This window comes from Chinchilla lanigera, unplaced genomic scaffold, assembly GCF_000276665.1.
Source record: "Chinchilla lanigera isolate Chin_1 unplaced genomic scaffold, ChiLan1.0 scaffold00084, whole genome shotgun sequence".
Taxonomy (NCBI): Eukaryota; Metazoa; Chordata; class Mammalia; order Rodentia; family Chinchillidae; genus Chinchilla; species Chinchilla lanigera.
Genome location: NW_004955485.1, coordinates 7925697 through 7945246, shown reverse-complemented (window position 1 = coordinate 7945246; position 19550 = coordinate 7925697). Strand labels below are relative to the sequence as shown.

At 51.7% G+C, this 19550-nt stretch overlaps 1 protein-coding gene across 2 annotated transcripts; it reads right to left on the bottom strand.

Moving 5' to 3' along the window:
* Window positions 1–598: 598 nt before the first annotated feature.
* On the bottom strand, window positions 599–18503 carry Actr1a (ARP1 actin-related protein 1 homolog A, centractin alpha (yeast)). Of its 2 annotated transcripts, XM_005403835.2 has the most exons (11): window positions 18343–18503; window positions 11058–11122; window positions 8398–8473; window positions 7269–7394; window positions 5967–6091; window positions 4489–4705; window positions 3794–3886; window positions 3086–3260; window positions 2922–2983; window positions 2395–2435; window positions 599–2248 (listed from the first exon to the last, which is right to left on the bottom strand). In XM_005403835.2, exons 1-11 carry the CDS (start codon window positions 18388–18390, stop codon window positions 2146–2148), a joined length of 1131 nt encoding a protein of 376 aa, XP_005403892.1. In that variant the 5' UTR covers window positions 18391–18503; the 3' UTR covers window positions 599–2145. The 2 variants fall into 2 exon arrangements, with proteins under 2 accessions (XP_005403892.1, XP_013359498.1); XM_013504044.1 differs by lacking the exon at window positions 11058–11122 and having other exon boundaries at window positions 18343–18502.
* Between the last annotated feature and the right edge of the window lie 1047 nt (window positions 18504–19550).

The window sequence follows — 19550 nt, the reverse complement described above, 5'->3', positions numbered from 1 at the left end:
TGCAAGTGGCACTCGAGTACGTTCCCCGTGCACCGCTGCCGGACAGTCACTGTAAGGACCTGTGCAAGGTCACAGGCTCCCAGTGCAGGAGTCACCAGCGGGGCATCACGAAGCTTCTTGGAGCGTTCTGTTCCCAAGATCCTAGCTTGCTGAGCTTGGGGTGTGGCCTGAACACGGGTCTTGAAAACCTGTGATTTTTACCGTGCAGGTGGGATTGAAAACCACTGCACTAGCTAAGTGTCTCAGCCTAGCCACCAGGAACACTGGGGGCAGGGAATCCTATTTTTGAGACAGGGTCTTGCTATGTAGCCCATAATGACCTCAAACTCGTGGCACTCCTCCTGCCTCAGCCTCCCAAGTGCTGGGATCTCACTCATGGTCTTGAGTATATGCAGGAGTTACACCCTCAGTTTTCAAACCTAGGTTTTGGTGTGAACAATGGGTTTTTTTAATCCACCTGACAGCCTGTCGCTCAGCCCGACCTGGAAGGTATAACAATGCCTGCCCAAGGCCACAGCAGGCCAGGTCACCATCTCACTTCCAGAGGCCACCACGTCTCCCCTTCCTGCCCTGCACTGGCCACAGACAGAGGCCTGGCTCATGTGTCTATCGGAACAACTTTATTTAAGTACACTGGGCCCCACCAGGCAATACGGTTTGTGCGAGGCTGTGCAAGGGACAGGCTTGGGCTAAGGGGGAGGTGAGCTGGTTACGCGCACTGCGGTCTGCAGCTGCCACGTCGCTTTCACACACACCTGCTTCGGCTCACATCTGGCAGGGGCCTTTGGTCCCGGGACGGTATGGGGAAAGAATACTGCCTGGAATCTGGCACTGGCTGGGTCCTGGTGTCACAGGCAATGGTGCCGGTGAAGACAGGTTCACCCCGCTTTGTACCATCTGGGCTGAAGGCCGCTGGACTTCCTGAGGTCAGGCCCAAGCCTCCATCAGCTCCAGGCCCTCGTCCCTCCCTCCCCAAACAGGACCAAAGTCAGCAGCGGCACACGATCACTCGAGGGGCCTTCCTGCCTCTCCAACCAGTTCCCCTGGCCGGGTAGAATGGCAAAAGGCAACGTGGTAAACTGCAGCTTTCTCCAGTCCTAAGGGACCGGATCTCCAACAACCCTCCCTTGCAAGGGGCTCTGCCAGAGGGATGCTACCTCCTGTTTCAGAAAATTCAACCAGCAGCCAGCCTGTTGGCTCCAGGGCAGTGAGCAGGTGGAGGAGGGAGAAAGAAAGAGGCTTTGAGTGTAACCTCCAGTCCCAGAGTGCGCTGAGGCACAGCTACGGATGTCGTCAACTCGCCGTCGGCAGGGGTGGCAGCCCTGCACGCTACGCTGCAAACATGAGTTGACGTGGCGGCTGGCGGGCAGGAGGCAGGGAGCCCGGGCTCCCAGTCCCCCTACTGAACAATACTTCAATAAATAAGCCCGTGGGGATGGCATTGAAACGAGGATGGATGAAAAGCGAGGAATGACCTGGAGCCAGCAGGCTCCTTAGCTCTCCGAAGATCCCGGAGGTGGGCTAGGCTTGGAGCACTAACTCTGCAGCCAGTCACAGGCGGCACTACTGCCCTCCCTGCGCCCAGTGGGGTGCCGGGCCCAAGCGGATGTGAGGGCACCCTGCCGCCGCCCAACCCGTCTCTAGGCACGCTCGAGTGGTTTTACAGCTTACCACTGAAGACAGCCAGACCAGGCAGAACTTAACCCCAACCCCAGTCCAGAGTCCATCGTCAAGAGGCAAGGACAGCAGGGTGGTGCCAGGGACAGGCAGCAGCTCAGGCTTCAGAGCACCCTGGGGTGGGGCAGGGTGGGCCAGCCAGCCCAGGGTGGGCAGCAGCAAGTCTCCCTGCGGTGGTAACAGAACCCCACAGCCAGATGAAGGCCCAGCTGAGGAAGGAGCGGGCCTCTGCCAGCAGTCTTCCCCGCCAGGGCCCAGTAGTGGTCAAGGCCAGCCTGGGCTGGCGCCATCGTGGGTAGCCATCATCCTTTCCGGACCCGGAGATCCCGGGCCACACGGCACTCGCATCTGTGCACACATTCATACCTACACACATCATACACAGGCAGCTCCTCGCAATCACGCCCACTCAAGAAAGCGAGTTTAAAGTAGAGTTAACTTCAGAGAGGTAAAGACGATGTCTCAACATTAGAAGGTTTTCCTGTGGATGGATCGGGCGCCATCTTCCTCGTATTCCTTCTTGGAGACCCACATCTTCTTGAAGGTGTCCAGGGAGGCAAGGATAGAGCCCCTGGGGTGGAGGGATCCAAGGAGCCTCGTGAGAGGGAATCTTAAGAGCCAGCCAGTCCCCCGGGGCCAAGCCAGACGGGGACAGGGATGAAGGATAATCCATGCCTCTGCTTCTGCTGTACTCTTATCCCCAAGGAAGCTACTCACCCGATCCATGTGGAATACAGTCTCTCCTGGGGTGCAGATATCTGCAAAGGTGAATGGGAAGAGGAATCTGAGATCCCTGTCCCTCTTCCTGCCTGCTCACCCCAGGGCAGAGGGTGCACTGCACACACCAACTCTGCTCCTCCTGGGCCCTGTCCCCTCTGGAGGCCCCGTGGGGACACACACTTCTGCAAGAACTGCATGCCTTAATTTAGCATCCTTCCTGCCTGCAGACAGCCGGCCTGCCTCGGGAGACACCGGGTCCCAGGGCAGCGGGCCCAGCAGCAGGCAAGTCCGCGTCCGGTCACCTGCAGGCCCAGAGGTGGTGCCCTCAGCCCAGTACCCTGCCGAATCCTGGTCCTGAAACTGCCTTCCTTCTGAGTGGGAAGGAGGGTCTCCTCTGGCTGCCTAGGCCCCAGGGTCAGCGTGTAGGCTGGGAGCACCAGGCTGCAGAGCCTGGCTGCCGCAGGGGCGCAGGCAGGGCTGAAAGGAAGCCCAGCCCCACCTGGCCAGCCCCGCTGTGCTCCTACCCTGATCTTCACGTCTTTGGGAGCCAGTTTCTTCACCTCGCTGAGGAGCCTGTCACCAAAACCTGAATGTGCAGAAAAGGAGGTTCTCCAGTCAGTTCTTGGGGCCCCAGGGCCAGGCCAGGTTGGGATTCGTTCTGGAAAAGGCTTCAAGAGCAAAGACCAACCTTTGAACAGGGTGGAGCCTCCTGAGAGGACAATGTTGGAGAAAAGCGTGCGCCGCAAGTCCATGTCGGACTTCTGGATGGCGAACACCAGGACCTCGTGGATGCCCTCGCTCTCCTCACCAATCAGGTCTGGCCTGAACAGCAGCTCGGGGGCCCGGAAGCGAGAAGGACCGATCTGCAGAGTGGAGGGCCGGCTTAGCAGGCTGGGGCTGGCACTGAGGCCCTTTGCGAGCGAGTGGGAGGAGCGCCTCTGCCCATCTCACAGCAAGCAGATGGCGACTGAAGACCAGGCTCAAGACTGACCCTTATGTCGACAGCCACAGGGAGCGAGGACAGGGCTTTCGGGAACAAATAGGGCAAAGAGCAAACAGCACCCCTGGGAAACTAGGTCTCCGCATTATTATATGGATTCGTTCACCTGTGGACACTCCTTCCTATCCGTGGGACTTCCGGGGAGTGTGACTCTCCTCACTCTGCGCCTGGGAGGAGCTAAGGACAGCACGGCCACCCCAATCCCTAACCCACCCTTACCCGGGACCTTCCCCGGCGCCTCCTCTCCTCCACAGAGGAACAAAGGTCCTGCGTCTCTGCAGGACAGGAGCCCACGCGTGCTGCTGCAGAGCACCGCTGTTCCAGGCCCTCAGGGCAGTCCTGTTTGGGCCCAGGGCTTTGACGGTCTGAAGGGAAAGGGGGCGGCACAGCCCCTACCTCAATGGTGCTGCCGTCGGGCAGGTAGTACTGCGCCTTCTCTGTCTCCAGCGTCTCGTCCTTCTGGGGGTTTATGGACAGGTAGCAGGCTCTCTGCGAACCAAGCGAGCAGTGAGCGCCCGGGCCCAGGGAGGTGTGCTGCGCATTAGCCCGCCCCTCACGGTGACCGCGCTGGTGTCAGAGCTGCTGCCCAGAAGCAGGGGCAGGGAGGTCTGTTGGCCTGCACTGGCTGGCCCTTGGGACCTGATGCTCACCTGCCCCACCTGCCCAGCGGGCAGGTTTGGCACTCGCCTCTCTGGCTCCTGGGTCTGAGACTACAGTGTGATTTTAGCCCAGGCGCAGACATCTTTCTCCCTCCTGAATCCCTGTGCTGCTGGATCCCTGTGACCAGCTCAGAGGTCTCCCTACAGCCAGCGGTAGCAGGATAGTTGTTTACTTAGAAAAAGGCACTCTGACTGCCTCAACGGGGGAGGAACTTGTGCACCCCACACATGAACAGCCCCAGGCTCCCTGTCCCCAGCTTAGGGAGTGGAGGTAGCTGCTCCCCCTGACGTGGCAGCATTCCAGAAGGTGACTGTCAGTGGGTGGGCCAGAAAGCCAGGCTGGGGAGAAGAGGCTGACCCCGAGCCCCAGGGGGGAGCTGCACCCCTCGTCACGCACAGGCCCCATCCCTGGGCACGTGGGGCAGTACTCACTTCTTTTATGGCCTTGACGATCTCAAATTCGGAGGACGAGTGGAAATCGTAGCCCTCCTTGCGCAGGTAGAGGCGGAGGAAGCGGGAGACGTCTCGGCCAGCGATGTCAATGCGCATGATGGAGTGAGGCATGGCAAAGCCTTCATAAATGGGCACGGCGTGCGTGACGCCGTCGCCAGAGTCCAGCACCACGCCTGTGGTCCTGCCTGTGGCATAACTGAGCGAGGGGGACCATCACTCATCTTGCCCCCTCACCCCGGAAGAGGCCCACTTCTCCCTAGGGCTCAGTGCCGGCTAACCGAGGCCTGGGCCTGCCTTGCTCTTGGCCTAGCACGGGCCGCATACTGTGGAAGCCTGAAACACCCGGACAGAGGTGCCGAGCATCCCTAACCCCAACCTCCTGGAAGCAGGCCTTCCGGTCTGCGGGGGCAGCCTGGCCTCCAGCTGCTCCAGGGACCCTACCTGAGCGGCAGTTTTAACTTTCCAACAAGAGGCAACACCGACAGGCCAGGAAGACAAGGGAATAGGTAAAGGAAAATAAGGCTACTGTACTTTTCACTTCCATAAAGACCTGCTTTCCCCCTCACGTGGCCTTCTAGGTCTGCCTTTAGTTCTCTCTTACATACCTTTCTTGTTCGTTTTTGGGCGCTGGGGTTTGAGACAGGGTCCAGGCTGCCTCAGACTCAAGGCAGGCAGTCCTCCTGCCTCAGTCTCCCAAGTGCTGGGATTACCACAACACGCAGCCTTCTCATACATGTATTTCTGATGTGAGAGCAAAACGCCAATGTTTGATAAGCAGCAATGGGCACTCCACATCAGGGGTAGGAGGACAGCAGGAAATGGAGTGCACTGTAGTGACGCCAGTTTGCAAACCCTGTCTGTTACAGCCGCTGCTGGCAGCTCTGGCTGATTTTTGCCCTACAGGAGCGCAGGATCACATTTTCCCATTTTCCAGAGAAGCTCGGGATTTGGATTTTGATACGAAAACTAACTTTTAAGCGCTGGTTCACAGATTTTTACTGAAACCAAGCTGATCCAGTGCACCATCTCTGCAGCAGACAGAGGCAGGGTGTGCAGTGAGACAGGAGTAACAGGGAGCAAGAGCGGGACTGGGGTGGTGTCTGGACTGTGGCTGGGGCTGGAGCAGCAGCCCGCAGAGCGCTTGCACCCAGCAGGGTCTGCAGGAGTGCTCAGGGGGCCTTCGCTGCGGGCCAGTGGAGACCCTTGCACAACAAGCCCCTGTGTCCCCGGCCAAGGACACAGGCTCGGTCCCAGCCACACCTCTTTTAGTTCCAACCGAGGAACCTCGGTACCCTGTTCCAACAAAAGTCTCCCTCCCACTGCCACCATTTTTATCCCTTCCCAGCAGGGCTGAGTGGGGCTTCAGCTACTCTGAAATGCCCAAAGGAGGCAGCCTCAGTTGTGCCAAAGGACTCTCCGTCCACCAGGCCCAGTTAGCCAGCCAGGCTTCTACTCACAGGCTAAGTACAGCTTGCATGGAGATGAAGAGAGCGGGCACATTGAAGGTCTCAAAGAAAACTTCAGCAGCTCGTTCTCGATTTTTCCGTGGGTTTAAAGGCGCCTCAGTCAGAAGTACGGGATGCTGCAGAAAGGAACCCAGGAGACAATCAGGGGAAGCCAGATTTCCGTCATCAGCAGTAGTGGGAGAAAAGCCCCTACCTCGATGGCTGGAGAGCCCACTCAAAAAGGTAAGCTAAGCCTGTCACCAACCCCGCCCAAGCTGGGCTCTCAACTTTGCAAATTCATGTCTCTTAAAGTCTCACTCTGACCTCACCCTCACCCTCACCCTCTGATTCCTCTTACTGTCCCAAGATTCTTCTATAAGACTTCTATAAGGTATCTACTGCCTCTCTCTCACTGCCACATTTTATAGCCAGGGATGGTGGTATGTTTGTAACCCTAGGACTATGACAGCCTGAGGCAGGAGCTTGCAAGTTTGAGCCCAGCATGGGCAACTCAGGGATTTAGTGAAACTCTGTCTCAAAGTCAAAAATAACAAAACAGGTCTGGGGATATAACTCAGTGTACATGGCCTGGGTTCAGTTCCCAGCCCTTAAAAAAAAAAAAAAAAAAAGATTTTATTCAATTCTAAAGTCTGAATTATGATAATATAAAAATTTGTACTATAAGATGGGAAATTAAATTTTAACATTGAGTTTTTTTGTTTGTTTGTTTTTTGAAATACAGTCTTACTATGTAGTTCAGGCTGGCCTCGCACTCATGGAAATCCTCCTGCCTCAGCTTCCTGAGTGCTGGGATTACAGGCATACTCTACCATGCCTGGCATCTTGGTGTTCTTAATACAACAGGAGGATGTCCCAGGGCTGCTGTGAGTTCTTACGTGGTTTGATCATGCTGTGAGTGATATGGCCTGTTACATTGGTCTCTACATGTGCACCATGGTCTACTTACGTCACATTCGTATGTGTTAAGGAGTACTAGGTACGAGTGTGTGTGTGCGTATTGGAGGATGTGTATCAAGCCATCGGGTGTGAAATTCTGGGTATCAAGCTGTCCCTGGCACCAATCTGTGATCTATCGTTTTACATGTCAGTACACATGCACATCCCTGTGTCTGTGAATGGGGGCTGTTCTATGTGTCACATGCATGAATATGTCTGAAAAGCATTTGGCCTGGTGCCTGGTACACGGTAAGACTTAAAACATTCTTGGCAGTTTGTTATCCTCATCATCTCTGGGGTAGGGCTCTGCCCAGCACTGCATCCAGCATGGAGGGACCCTGCACGGGCGACCCGCACCTCTTCTGAGAAAGTCTGCAGCTGGTCCTTAGAATAGACATACTGCCAGATGCGCTCCATGTCGTTCCAGTCCTTGACGATGCCATGCTCCATGGGGTAGCGGATGGACAGCAGCCCTCGGTGCTCCTGTGGGCAGAGGGTGGGACTTGTAGCAGCAGGCAGGGGACCCTGCTTTTCTAGGCCTGAGCCACGCAAGCTGAGTCACTTCCACAGGCACCTCAGCTTCTGAGGTCCCTTCCCGCAGCCTGTACCCAGGCAAAAGGTGGGCACCCATTCTCCAGGTCTTTCGGTTGTGTTGCACTCTTGCCCTTGCTGCCCAAGCAGCTGCAAAGCAGAGGGCGTCTGTATTTCTATGGCCCCTCAGGACCCCAGGGCAAGGGACTGCCGGGTTCCCGGATGCTATCGCTACTACAGTCTCTTGGCCCTCACCTCTGGCCTCAGCACTTGAAGCCAAAGTTGGAGGCGAAGAGTCTGTTATTCTTTTTTTGTTTGTTTGTTTTTGTTTTTCTTACGGTACCAGGAATCGAACTCACTACCTTGAGCTTGCCAGGCAGACGCTGTGCCGCTGAGCTAAATCCCCAGCCCTGAGTCTGTTATTCTTACTAGAGGCTGGCTGGGGGTTTAGCCAGAAGTGTGCAAACTCATCCCCACAGTGTGCCAGCCAGGATCTCCACTTTGAATCACTTTTACCAAAAAGAAGTCAAGCCCATCAACTGGATCACTGGCCAGGTAGTGACTGGCTACAGAAGAAAGGCAAGGGCTGGGGATGTGGCTCAGTAGTAGAGCTCTTGCCTGGCAGGCACAAGGCCCTGGGTTCGCTCCCCAGCACCACATACATACAAAAAACCCCAATAATAATGATAAATAAACATTTTTTTAAAAAAAGCCGTGTTTGCTATACCAGTCTCTGCTTCCCAAAGTGCGGTTCTAGCTATTCTCCAATAGCAGAAGCTGTCCTTGGGAGGAATACACTGCCTGTGCCAGGCATGAAAGGACCAAAAGGGAGGTTTTAAGAGAAAATCACTCATTCTGCTCACGGCTAATATGCAACTGCTGGGACACTTCTCATGCAGTGGATAGCGAAGGTCCTCTGCTTGTCTGAGGCTTTTTCTGTAGGACTGGGAGTTACCTCGGCTTTGGGGCCAATGAAGATGTCTCCTTCAAGGGCTCCTGCCATGACACGAACATGCTTGGGTCTGCCCACACTAGAGAGAAGGCAGGGAGGAAGATCAGTTTCATTTCAGGACAGACACAGGGAGAACATACATACAGATGCACACATATCCAAATTCTACTGCGCTCATCTCTGAGCTATGCTCAGTTCCTTATACTTTGTTTTCTATAATTTCTACAAAGAACTTATTCGTTCATTCATTTATTTGAGACAGGGTCTCATTATGTAGCTCTGGCTGGCCTTAAACTTGCAGCAGTCCTCCTGCCTCAGCCTCCTGAGGCATGGGATTACAGGTGTGTGCAACTACACTTAGGGCAGAACACACCTTATTTATATATTATTTCGTATTTTATAAATTATTGAAACAATTTTTAGAGGATTCAAATTTTCTCTTTCCCAGTGTGTATGCAGACTAAAAAGATAACAAGAACTTTTTTTTTGACACAGAGTCTCACTATGTAGTCCAGGTAAACCTTGAACTTGCTATGCTGCCCAGATGTTATGGTTTGTGTCTGCATGTCCCCCAAATCCTCCTGCAGTCACGGGGTGGGCTTTTGGAGTTTTGATTCAGGGTTGTGAGTGCTACACTGCCCTGGGGCGGGTAGTTTGCATATGTAAGAGAGAGGAACAGGCTGCTTGCCACCATTCCTCCCTTTTGGTGGTTGTTGTTTTTGCTGTGTTCTGCCACCATGAGCTGTTGCCCTCTGCCATGTGCCACTCTGCCTTGGAACCAGCCAAGCATGGACTGAAACCTCCACAAACTGTAAGCTAAATAAACCTTTCCTTCCTTAATTTTGGGCATCAGGTATTTTGTCTCAGCAATGACAGAAAAGTAACTGAGACACCAGACAAGGCAGCCTAGACTAGCCTGAAACTCAGGCTGCTCCTACCTCAGCCTCCCAAGTGCTGGGATTATAGGCGTGTGCCACCACGCCCCGCCCAGAATTTTTAAATAAATGACTAACTCAAGCTTTTCAAGGAGCTGAGATATAGCTCAGTGGTATAGCATTTGCTGAGCATGTGTAAGGCCCTGGCTTCTACCCCAGCACTAACAAACACACACAAAAGACTCTAAAACACCCACTGGACTTCTCAGTTCCCTGCCGGGACGTCCAGTAAGTGAGGCTGCAACGTGACTCAGCCTTCTTCCTCTCCTCTTGCAAACCCCCACCCTCAGTGCAGCCTGTGCCTCAGGAGGACGGCTCCAAGCAGTTCATTTGCACTAAGATGGGACTGAGTCTCATGGTAGTTATGTTTAATGTTAAACCCTATCTTGGGTGATAAGAGAATTTTAAGAAGAAGGCTTCTAACCAGACTCAGTGCCATGTGCCAATAGTCTCAGTTACATGAGAGGCTGAAGCAGGAGGACTGCTTGGATCCAGAGTCCAACCTGGGCAACAGGATAAAACTCTGTCTTAAAAAATGAGAATAATGAACAGTGCACAGTGGTGCACACATGTAACCCCACTACTTGCTAAGGGAGGACGACCCCAAGTTTTTATTGTTTTTTTTCTGTTTTTTCAAGACAGGGTCTTGCTGTATAGTTCAGGCTACCTGTGAACTAACTATATAGCTCAGGCTGGCCTTGAACTTGTGGCAATCTTCCTGCCTCAGCTTCCAGAGTACTGGGATTACAAGAGGATCCCAAGTTTGAAGCCAGCACAGGCAATTTAGCTGGACTTTTGTCTCAAAATTTTGTTTTGTATTTTTTTTTTGGTACTGGGAATTGAACTCAGGACTTTGCATTTGCCAAGCAAGGCGCTGTGCCACTGAGCTATCTCCCCAGCCCCACCCCGCTTTTTTTGTCTTTTTAAGATAGGGTTTTGCTATGCAGTTCAGGCTGGCTTTGAGCTCACATTGTGGCCTAGGCTGGCCGCAAACTTGCAACGATTCTCCTGATTCAGGGTCCCCCCATCCCCACCAGTACTGGGATTACAGGTGTGCACCACCACACCAGGCTTCTTTTTTTGTTTTTTGGGACAGGCTCTTGCTATATAGTTCAGACTGGCCTTGAACTCTCAGTAATCTTCCTGCCTCAGCCTCCTCAGTGCTGGGGAGAAGTATGTGTCACCATACCAGGCTCAAAATAAAATTTATTATTATCATTATTATTATTCTTATTCTTGGGTTTTTCTTTGAGACAGGGTCTCACTGTGTAGTTCAGGCTGACCTTCAATTCACTGTGCGGCCTAGGCTGGCCTTGAATTCACAATGATCCTCCTGCCTCAACCTCCTATGTGCTGGCATTACAGGTGTGTGCCACTACACCTGGCTCAAACTAAAATTTTACAAAATAGGCAGGGAAGTAGCTTAGTGGCAGAGTATTCTTGGTTTCAATCCCCAGTACCAGTAAATAAGTAAATAATTAAAAAGTGAGTAAAAAAGAAATGATAAAAATTGTGGCATCAGACAAAAGCAGATTTTTAAAAACAAGGCCTGTTGCCTGTGCCTTACAAATGACAGCAGACAGCCGCTGTTTCCTTTGCTTATTCCGAACACATCCCTTGTCCCTGCGTGTCACTGCTTGAAGTACCATGGCTGACCTGAGTGAGAAATCTTCCTACAAGTGGAGGGCTGTTCTCCTAAAGTTCTGGCTAAGCTACCGAATAACTTACTAGTTTGGAAAGCAGTATTTTGGGATCTGATCACCAGCAAAACCAGCTTTAATCACACCGGATCCCTGAGGAGAGGGAGAGAGAAGTTAGAATCACGGCTAAAGCAAGAGGAACTGTGTAGGACGTGGGCGTGTAGGCATGCCTGTCAGGAGAGCGGACCAGGGAGGGGGATGGCGCGGGGATGGTGGGGGGCTGCTGCACACTCACAAGGCGTTTGATCTCTCTGCAGGCTTTGGGTTTTCTACACAGAACATGATTTCCTTTGGGAATTAAATAAGAAAGGGAAGAAAGACAGAAACCTAAGAAAAGGAAGGAACCCGGGAGCATCAAAGAAGCCAAGTTCAAGGACAGAACTGGGGAGGGGAGCACTTGACCCTTGCTGCCCCACCGGCATGGCACCCTTTCAAGCCACACCTCCCTGCCCCCTCTGGACGGCCCCCAGCGTGGCTTAGTCCTGAGCGCACTCTGCACTTAGGCGCAGAGCACTGTGCTTTGCGCAGGCTGGTTATGGGCCCTTTGCTTGTCGGTTCTGGTTTGCTGAGATAGGATCTTGCTATAGAATTCAGGCTGGCCTTGAATTCGGCAGCGATCCTCCCAGCTCAGCCTTCTGCGTGCGGGGATCACAGGTGTGCACCACCACACGTGTTTTACGGTTTTGCTTTTTACTGTTCTTTCACTCCTCAGTCTCCTGATGGTGAAGCACAGAGAAGCCCTAAAGCCTCGTCGGTGGTGGCAGACCCACAGCCCTGCCGGCTCTCATACTCAGCTTGCTGGGTGGGGTGTCTGGAAGAGAACCCAAGCTTTCCAGCCAGCACCGACCTTCCGGGGCTCAGGCACATAAACATCGACTCTACACACAGACGCCAGCAGGCGAGGGGCAGATGTCACGGCCCGGGGCTGCTTTCTTCTCAGCTCTGCCACCAGCCAGTAGCCCTCGCCCTTCGCGCCAGCATGATTTGCAGCTGCACGCGTTACTGGCAAGTCGGGCGCCTCCCGGGCGGAGTGTGCCGCTCCAGACCCCACACTACGAGTGGCGAGCGCAGCCGGAGGCGCAGCCGGAGACACTACATGGCCGAGGGCGCTCGGTCCCCCGCCTCTGACTGCTCTTCTGCGGAGACCGGCCCTTCTGGTGCTGCCTCTGGCACGACAGAGGGTGGAAGTGGGCGCAGGAAGACATGGAGAAAGGACGGGCGGCAGTGTGGGGGAGAGGGGGCCAGCCTCGTTCTCGGCACTAGGCACGAGTGGAGGCCTGGGGAGGAGGAGGAGGAGCTCTCTTCTGGCAAACCTCAGGGCTCTGGGCCACGGGCTGGGTGGGCAGAACAGCCCTGTGTAAGCGAAGTACAGGGACTTGTCAGCGCACATCTCCAGTGACTGTCACCGCCTGCGCCAACAGACTAAGTGGATCCCGGGCAGGGGGTGAGAACAAAAGAAGTACTTCAGGCGTGCGTATGTTTAAGAGAGGATTCTCCTGGATACCTAGATTTTTTTTTTTTGGAGACCGGGTCTTGCTATGCAGTTCAGGCTGTCCTTGAACTCACTGTGTAGGTTGGCCTCAAACTCACGGCAGTCTTCCTGCCTCAGCCTCTCAAATGGGGGGATTACAAGCATGCACCACCATGCCTGGCTTTGATCTTTGAATATAAGGAGAAAGATAACCAGATGCTTGATTTTCAGAGTACCAGCAAAAGGACTAGTCTGGGTAACACGGCAGATTAAGAGGTCCGATTCTTTCATTCCTCTCTGTCCTTCCCAGATAGGGTGTAACAGGCCCAGTTCAAACGTCACCAGCTCCCTCCTGAAGGATAAGCCCAAGCTGACGTTTATTACCGACTTCCTAATATGTCACAGCCCAGAGGTGCTCAACTGTGTTGTTTTTCTTTTAAGACAAAAGATGTTCATATGTGAGCGGTGCTTTTCTAAACTAAAACCTCAGTGTCTGGTTTAACTGTAGCACTGGCACTTTGCCACAGGTCCGTGAGTTCTGGGTGCACTTGGGCGCTTGTCTCTGAAATGTCCACCATCTCTGTACAGCCAGTCACAGACACCTGCATTCCAAGGCCGCACGCACCACATTCTGCTTTCAGAATTCAGGGTTCCCATCTTTGTTTCTTCTCAGGCCAAGCTTCCTGAAGTCAGAGACTTCGTCCCGGGATAATACTTGGCACTTGCTGGGTACTCGGTAGATGCTGGCTAGCTAGGGTTAACAGCAGCGCGAACGGCTGGCAGGTGAAACGAAGTGTGGAGCCTGAATGAGGAGCTGGAGTGCCAGCACCCCAGGGAGAGGAGGTGCAGGGAGGTGAAGCGGCGCTGGGAACGATGAGTAAGGAGGAACGAGCCCCGCTGGTCCCTGTGGCCCCCGGTAGGCCTGCCAGGCCAGTGGTGAGTAATCACTGGGGAGGAGGGGTGGAGGCTAAGCCCTCTCTTCTGTTCAAGCCATACAGTGACTGCATTTGGAAGGGTCACATCCATTTCTTTAATCTCTTTTTTTTCTCTTTTTTTTTTTTTTTTTTGAGACAGGGTCTCGCTATGTAGTTTAGGCTGCCCCTGAACTCATTATGTAGCCCAGGCTGGTCTCAAACTTGCAGCAAACCTCCTGTTACAGCCTCCTGAATGCTGGGACTACAGGTGTGCACCACTAAGACTGGCTCTCTCTTTTGAGACAGGCTCTCACTATGTAGTTCAGGCGGGCCTTGAGCTCACTCTGTAGCCCAAGATGGCCTCAAACTTACAGCGATTCTCCTGCCTCAGCCTCCCCAGTACTGGGACTACAGGTGTGCATCATCACGATGCTTAGGTCCATTTCTTTAACAATATTTACAATTAGAAACTGTGTGCCTGGCAGATAAACTGCCATTCTGTTATTTACTTTGGCAAAGCCATGTGAATAAATATTTTTGGTTTGTTTGATTTTGTATTTTGAGACAGGGCCTCACTAGGTATTCCAGGCTGGACTTGAACTCCCAGCAGTCCCCCTGTCTTTGCCTCCTCAGTACTCAGATTACAGGCATGTACCACCATGCTCAGCAGAACATACTTTTTATTTCATTTATTTGTTTTGTTTTTTTTTGAGACGGGGTCTTGCTATGTAGCTCCAGCTGGTCTTGAACTCATAGCAATCCTCCTGCCTCAGGCTCTTAAATATGGGATGACAGGTGTGTGCCACCACACCTGACATGATAATGTTAATTTTATTAATTTTTTTTTTTTTGTCCTTTTGAAACAGGGTGTTGCTATGCAGTTCAAGTTGGCCTTGAGCTTGCTTTGTAGCCCAGACTCGCCTCAAACTCAGAACGATCCTACCTTAACCTCCTGAGTGCTGAGATTACAGATGTGCGCCACCATGCCCAGCTGATAATGTTAGTTTTATTAGGAATAACAACAGTTTTTTCTTTTCCCAGTGCTAGGACTTGAACCCAGGGCTTCATACATGCTAGGCAAGCACTCTACAACAATAGTAAATTGAGTATATTTTTGAGAAAGGAAAGTGGGTAGGAATATAGTTGAAAAAACTGGCCAGGAATTGAAAACTGGTACAGTGAGGTATAATGGATGTTCATTATACTATTCCCTCCCCTTTTATACATTTGGAGTTTGCTTAACAGAAAGAGCTGACAAATAAGATGACAGCACTGAAAACACAAATACTGAACATGCACACATATACCCACAAAATATAAAATACACGTCCAAATTGGACGTGGTGGCACATTCCTATAATCCCAGCATTTGGGTTGCTGAGGCAGGAGGACTGCTGTGAGTTTGAGGCCAGCCTGGGCTACAAAGTGAGACCCTGTTCCAAAAAACCAAAACCCAAACATTTATTTCTTTAAAAAACTTCTCAAAGCAAATATAGCAAATCTTCTACAGTTATGAAAACTGGGTGGGAGATGTCAGGCACAGTGGCATTTACCTTAATCCCAGCTATTTGGAGGGCTAAGGCAGAAGAACTGCAAGGCTGATGCCAGCCTGGGCAATTCAGTGCAACCCTGTTTCAAAATATAAATGGAAAAGGCTGGAAGTGTAACTGAGTGATAGAGCACTTGCTCGGTGTGTGCTCAGTACCGCAAAACAACAAAACGACCACCCAAACTACTTGGGGGTGGGGGTAGGTGTGGCTACATGGGTACTTGTGGTATATGTCTTTGAATTCTTCTGTATGTTTGAAGTATCTGAAGCAGCACAGCATCCCCAAAATCCTGGTGGACCCCGCCCCCAGCTTACCGGTGTTCTAGAGGCTGGACACTTCCTGCACGGAGGCCCACAGGGCACAAAGACAGGGTTATGATGGACAAGAACAGTGAGCGTGTTAGCCCAGAACTCCATCCTTCGAGATCTTAGCGCAGATCTGATCTTCAGAATGAACAATCTGCTCCTCTCATGTATGTCTGTGATTATGCTTATCGCTTTACTGTTGTTAAAGCCTGCACCCCCATTTTCCTCATTACATTCTGATGCATTGGTTTAGTGTCAGAGAAGGGTGACAAGAGGAGTTTTAAGATAGGAGAAGGCAGCAAGGAGTGGTGGTACTGCATGCAATTCAGTACTCTGGGAGGCTGAGGCAGGAAGATAACCAAGTTCACACCGAGCTTGGGCAACTTAGTGAGACCCTGTCTTAAAAAAGGGCTGGGGATGTAGGTCAGTGTGAAGGACCTGGGTTCAATCCTCAGTACTGCAAGATAAATATATAGATAAAATAAATAAAACCTAGTATCGGGCTGGGGATATAGCTCAGGGGCACAAGTGCCTGCCTGGTAAATGCAAGGTCCTGAGTTCAATCCCCGGTATTGCAAAAACAAAAAACCAACAACAAAAAAACCAACAAAAAACCCCCCTACTATCATGTAAATGCTATATAAGTTGCTGTTGTATTGCACTATTTAGGGGATAATGACAAGAAAGGTGTGTACTTGTGTGGTACAGGTGCACTCTTTCTTTAAAAACATTTTTGATCTCTCATTGTTTGAATCGTGGATGTAGAACTGTGGATATGGAGGGCTGACTGTACTATCAGGAAAGATAAAGGTCAAACTAAGAAGCATTAGCTTAAATGACGTTAAAGGAAATGGCTGGAGATACAACCCTGCCCAGCAATTCAACAATGCAAAGGAATTGGCTGGATGGACGGACTGCTCCTTCTGTACTGCTGCTGATGACAGGAAACTAATGATTTCTTTTTTTTTTTGGTTTTTCTCCGGTACCGGGAACCGAACTCACAACCTTGCGCTTGCCAGACAGGCGCTTTTGCCGCTGAGCTAAATCCCCACCCCCAAGGAAACTAATGATTTCTATATATTTTTTCTTCTTTCTTTCGAGACAGGGTCTTGCTATGTAGTTCAGGCTGCCCTTGAACTCACTTACGTAGCCCAGGCTGGCCTTGAACTTATGGTGATCTTCTTGCCTCAGCCTCCCGAGTGTTGGGATTATAGGTGTGCGCCACCATGCCTGGCTTAAAAATTATTTTATTTATATATTTATTTATTTATTTTGGTACCAGGAATCAAATTCAGGACCTTGCTTGCCAGGCAGGCGCTTGTGCCGCTGAGCTACATCCCCTGCCCAAAAGTTATTTTAAAAAGATAAATAAAACATGCTTTACCCCTTAAAAAAACACGGTGTCTCACTGAATTCAATTCTACCTTTTAAAAGGCCGAAGCTGTACTTCTGGGGTGAAGGAAAATCAACAACAAATAAAGCACCTTTCTGTAGAAAATGTGAGCAACCTAGAACCAGATCTCAGGCTAAATCTTGGTTCCTCAACTCTTTTTTTTTTTTTTTTCTTTTTTGAGACACAGTCTCAGTATGTAATTCAGGTTGGCCTCGAACTCCAAACCTTCTGCTTCAGCCTTGTGACTGCTGAGATTACACTGCACCACTATGCCCAGCTGGTTCCTCAGCTCTTAAATGGGGTGTGTGGGTGGGTTTTTTTTTTTTTTTCCCGGTACCAGGAATCGAACTCACGACCTTGCGCTTGCCAGGCAGGCGCTGTGCCGCTGAGCTAAATCCCCAGCCCCCTAAATGGAGTGTTTTGAATAGTCTATCCAAGCTTCACTCTCCCGCAAACTGGGGAAAATAATTCCTCTCTCCCTACCAGGGCTGAATCCTAAACAAGATGATGTAAAGAAAAGAACTCTGATATCCCCAGGTGCCAAGGACTAGATCAGCGGAGTGATCCCTGATAGCCTGGTGCGGAAGGAACTGGTGTTTTTGCCCAACTGACGAACCTACAAGGGGCCCGGAAAGGTGTATCAACCAATCTCGCCCAGGCCAAACCTTTAAGTGGCTACAGGAACGGAACACGATTTCCCTCATCCCACCCTATAAAAGCAATATCTAAATTCTGTCTAGTTGTCGTTATTGGTGCGTCTGCTTGGCGGTGCTAAGCAAAGGGAACGACGAATAAAGCAGCGGATTCAGGGCACCTGTACTGTGTGACCTTGGGCTCACTTTACCCGTTTCTGTTTTCTCACTTCAGAACCGAGAATCAAACCCAACTATCCACCCAGTGTTTGTGAGCATCCAACTCCAGCGTAGGTGAGAGTGTCCTTGAAGCGTCAGAGCACCCGGTAAACACTGCAGGTGTGGTAATTTTTCCCGAAACGACCAGGCGTCCGTTTGCTTTGTCACTCCCCTTTCTTCTGACTTTTATTAACTACAAATTACAATCGCAGAAATAACTGAAGTCCTACAGCAGTTTCCGGCACCAACTCTCGAGCCCCACCCAGGTACACCACGCCGGCTCTCCACCCGTAGTGCCCATGGGCGCACCCCTCGCCTTCCGGCCCCGCCACCGAGTCCGCGAGGCCAATCCCCAGAGCCCTCGTGACTGTCCCGCCCCCTAGACGGAGAAACACTAGGGCGGCGGGAAGAACGACAGGTGCGCGAGCCAATAATTGCTGAGCGCCGGTCTCATCCGGCAAGGCCCAGAGGCGGGAACGTCAGGCAAGACGGGCAGCCAGGACAGCCAATGGAGTGATTGGAATCCAGGGAGGGGGCGGGCGCCAGGCTCTAACAGAGAGGTTAAGGCCCCTCGAGCCAACGGCCTAAGGACCCCGCTCGGGCTACAGCAGTCTCCTTTACCCACCCCTAAGTTCTCCATCCCACGGTTGCTGGTCGGCCGCCCCACCTGAAGACTGTGGATGGGGGAAGGAGGGAGGCGGCGGCACCGGAACCAGCCTGACAGGCCGGGGCAGTGACAAAGAGTCGGCCGCCCAGGGTGAAACCCGGGAAGCCATCCTTTCTGAGAGGCCGGCACAAGTCCCTTAGAGATAGAAAAGACATAACTCACGTTGTCGATCACAACAGGCTGGTTGGCGATCACATCGTAGGACTCCATGGCAGAGGAATCGCTCCTTCCGAGGAAGGTACTGCCAGCCGGGTCCGCCGCTAACGCCACTGACACGCATGCGCAGTCCAGCCGCCGGCACAGTGCGCGCAGGGAGCGGCCCTAGCTAGCCTCGCAGGAACTACAAACCCCAGCATGCTTTGTGCCAGAGCGAGCGCTCCAGCCTGCTGCTGGGCCCCGCCTTCTTCTTCAGACTAGGAGAGGTATTTTGACGCACGGTGTTGTGGGATTTGTAGTCCCCACCGATTAAATAGCCGAGACAAAAGTTGATGGTTGTGTTGCGTGCCGGAATGTGTCGTCCCTTTGAAGGGGTTCGCAATGCATCCTGAAGCATGTAGTTCTGAGTGTGTGTGGTTGGGTTTGGATTGGTCAGTGAATGGTGGGTGTTTGGATTTTATAAATCAGTCCTGCTACTCCCCTCGCTTCTCTTGGGACAATGTTTACTTGGGTCTGTAAGACATAAGTAAACATCTACCACTTCACATTCTAACAGGAAATTTTAACACACACACGCACACACACACACACACACACACGAAGGACATATTCCTAAAACAAAGAAAAATAATTTAAATTGCATAAATTTAGCTTTAAGAAAAAAAAACCCTGTACATTGTCATTGCTTTTTCCCATTTCTTTCCTGGATAAGTATAAACTTTGTAACAAGTGAACCCTGAGGATTGGCACTTGAACTACTATTACGAGTCATTAAAACGTCAACTGAGCCTGGCGTGGTGGTGCACGCCTGTAATCCCAGCGCTCAGGAGACTGAGGCAAGAGGATTGTTTCGAGTTCGAGACCAGCCTGGGCTACAGAGTGAGGTGAAGGCCAGCCTGAACTGCGTAGCGAGACCCTGTTTCAAAAAGACCAAAAAAAAAAAAAAAAAAAAAAAGTCAACTGAGGGTTTAAGAACTGCTGTCATATCCCTTTACTGTTCATGCGGAGCTAGGACTGGTTTTGATGAGAAAATAGAGGTGAAGAAAAGTTGCGAGTAAATCTTTCCAACGACTTCATTTTTTGGAGGGGGACTATTATTTCCTCCCCCACCTCAAGTTGCAGGGACTGTTTAGTCAATAGCACTAGGAAATACTGTATTAACGTTAATAATCTCTAATGCCAAAGGAAGGAATGATCAATATATTGTCCGATTT

Excerpts from the sequence above, each read along its gene's own strand:
- Actr1a (XM_005403835.2), bottom strand. The coding sequence starts at position 18,390 with ATGGAGTCCTACGATGTGATCGCCAACCAGCCTGTTGTGATCGACAAC. Across the intron at positions 7,395-8,397 it reads TCATTGGCCCCAAAGCCGAG|GAGCACCGAGGGCTGCTGTC; the intron begins GTAACTCCCAGT and ends CTCTGCCCACAG. Across the intron at positions 6,092-7,268 it reads TGCAGACTTTCTCAGAAGAG|CATCCCGTACTTCTGACTGA; the intron begins GTGCGGGTCGCC and ends TCCTTTCTGCAG.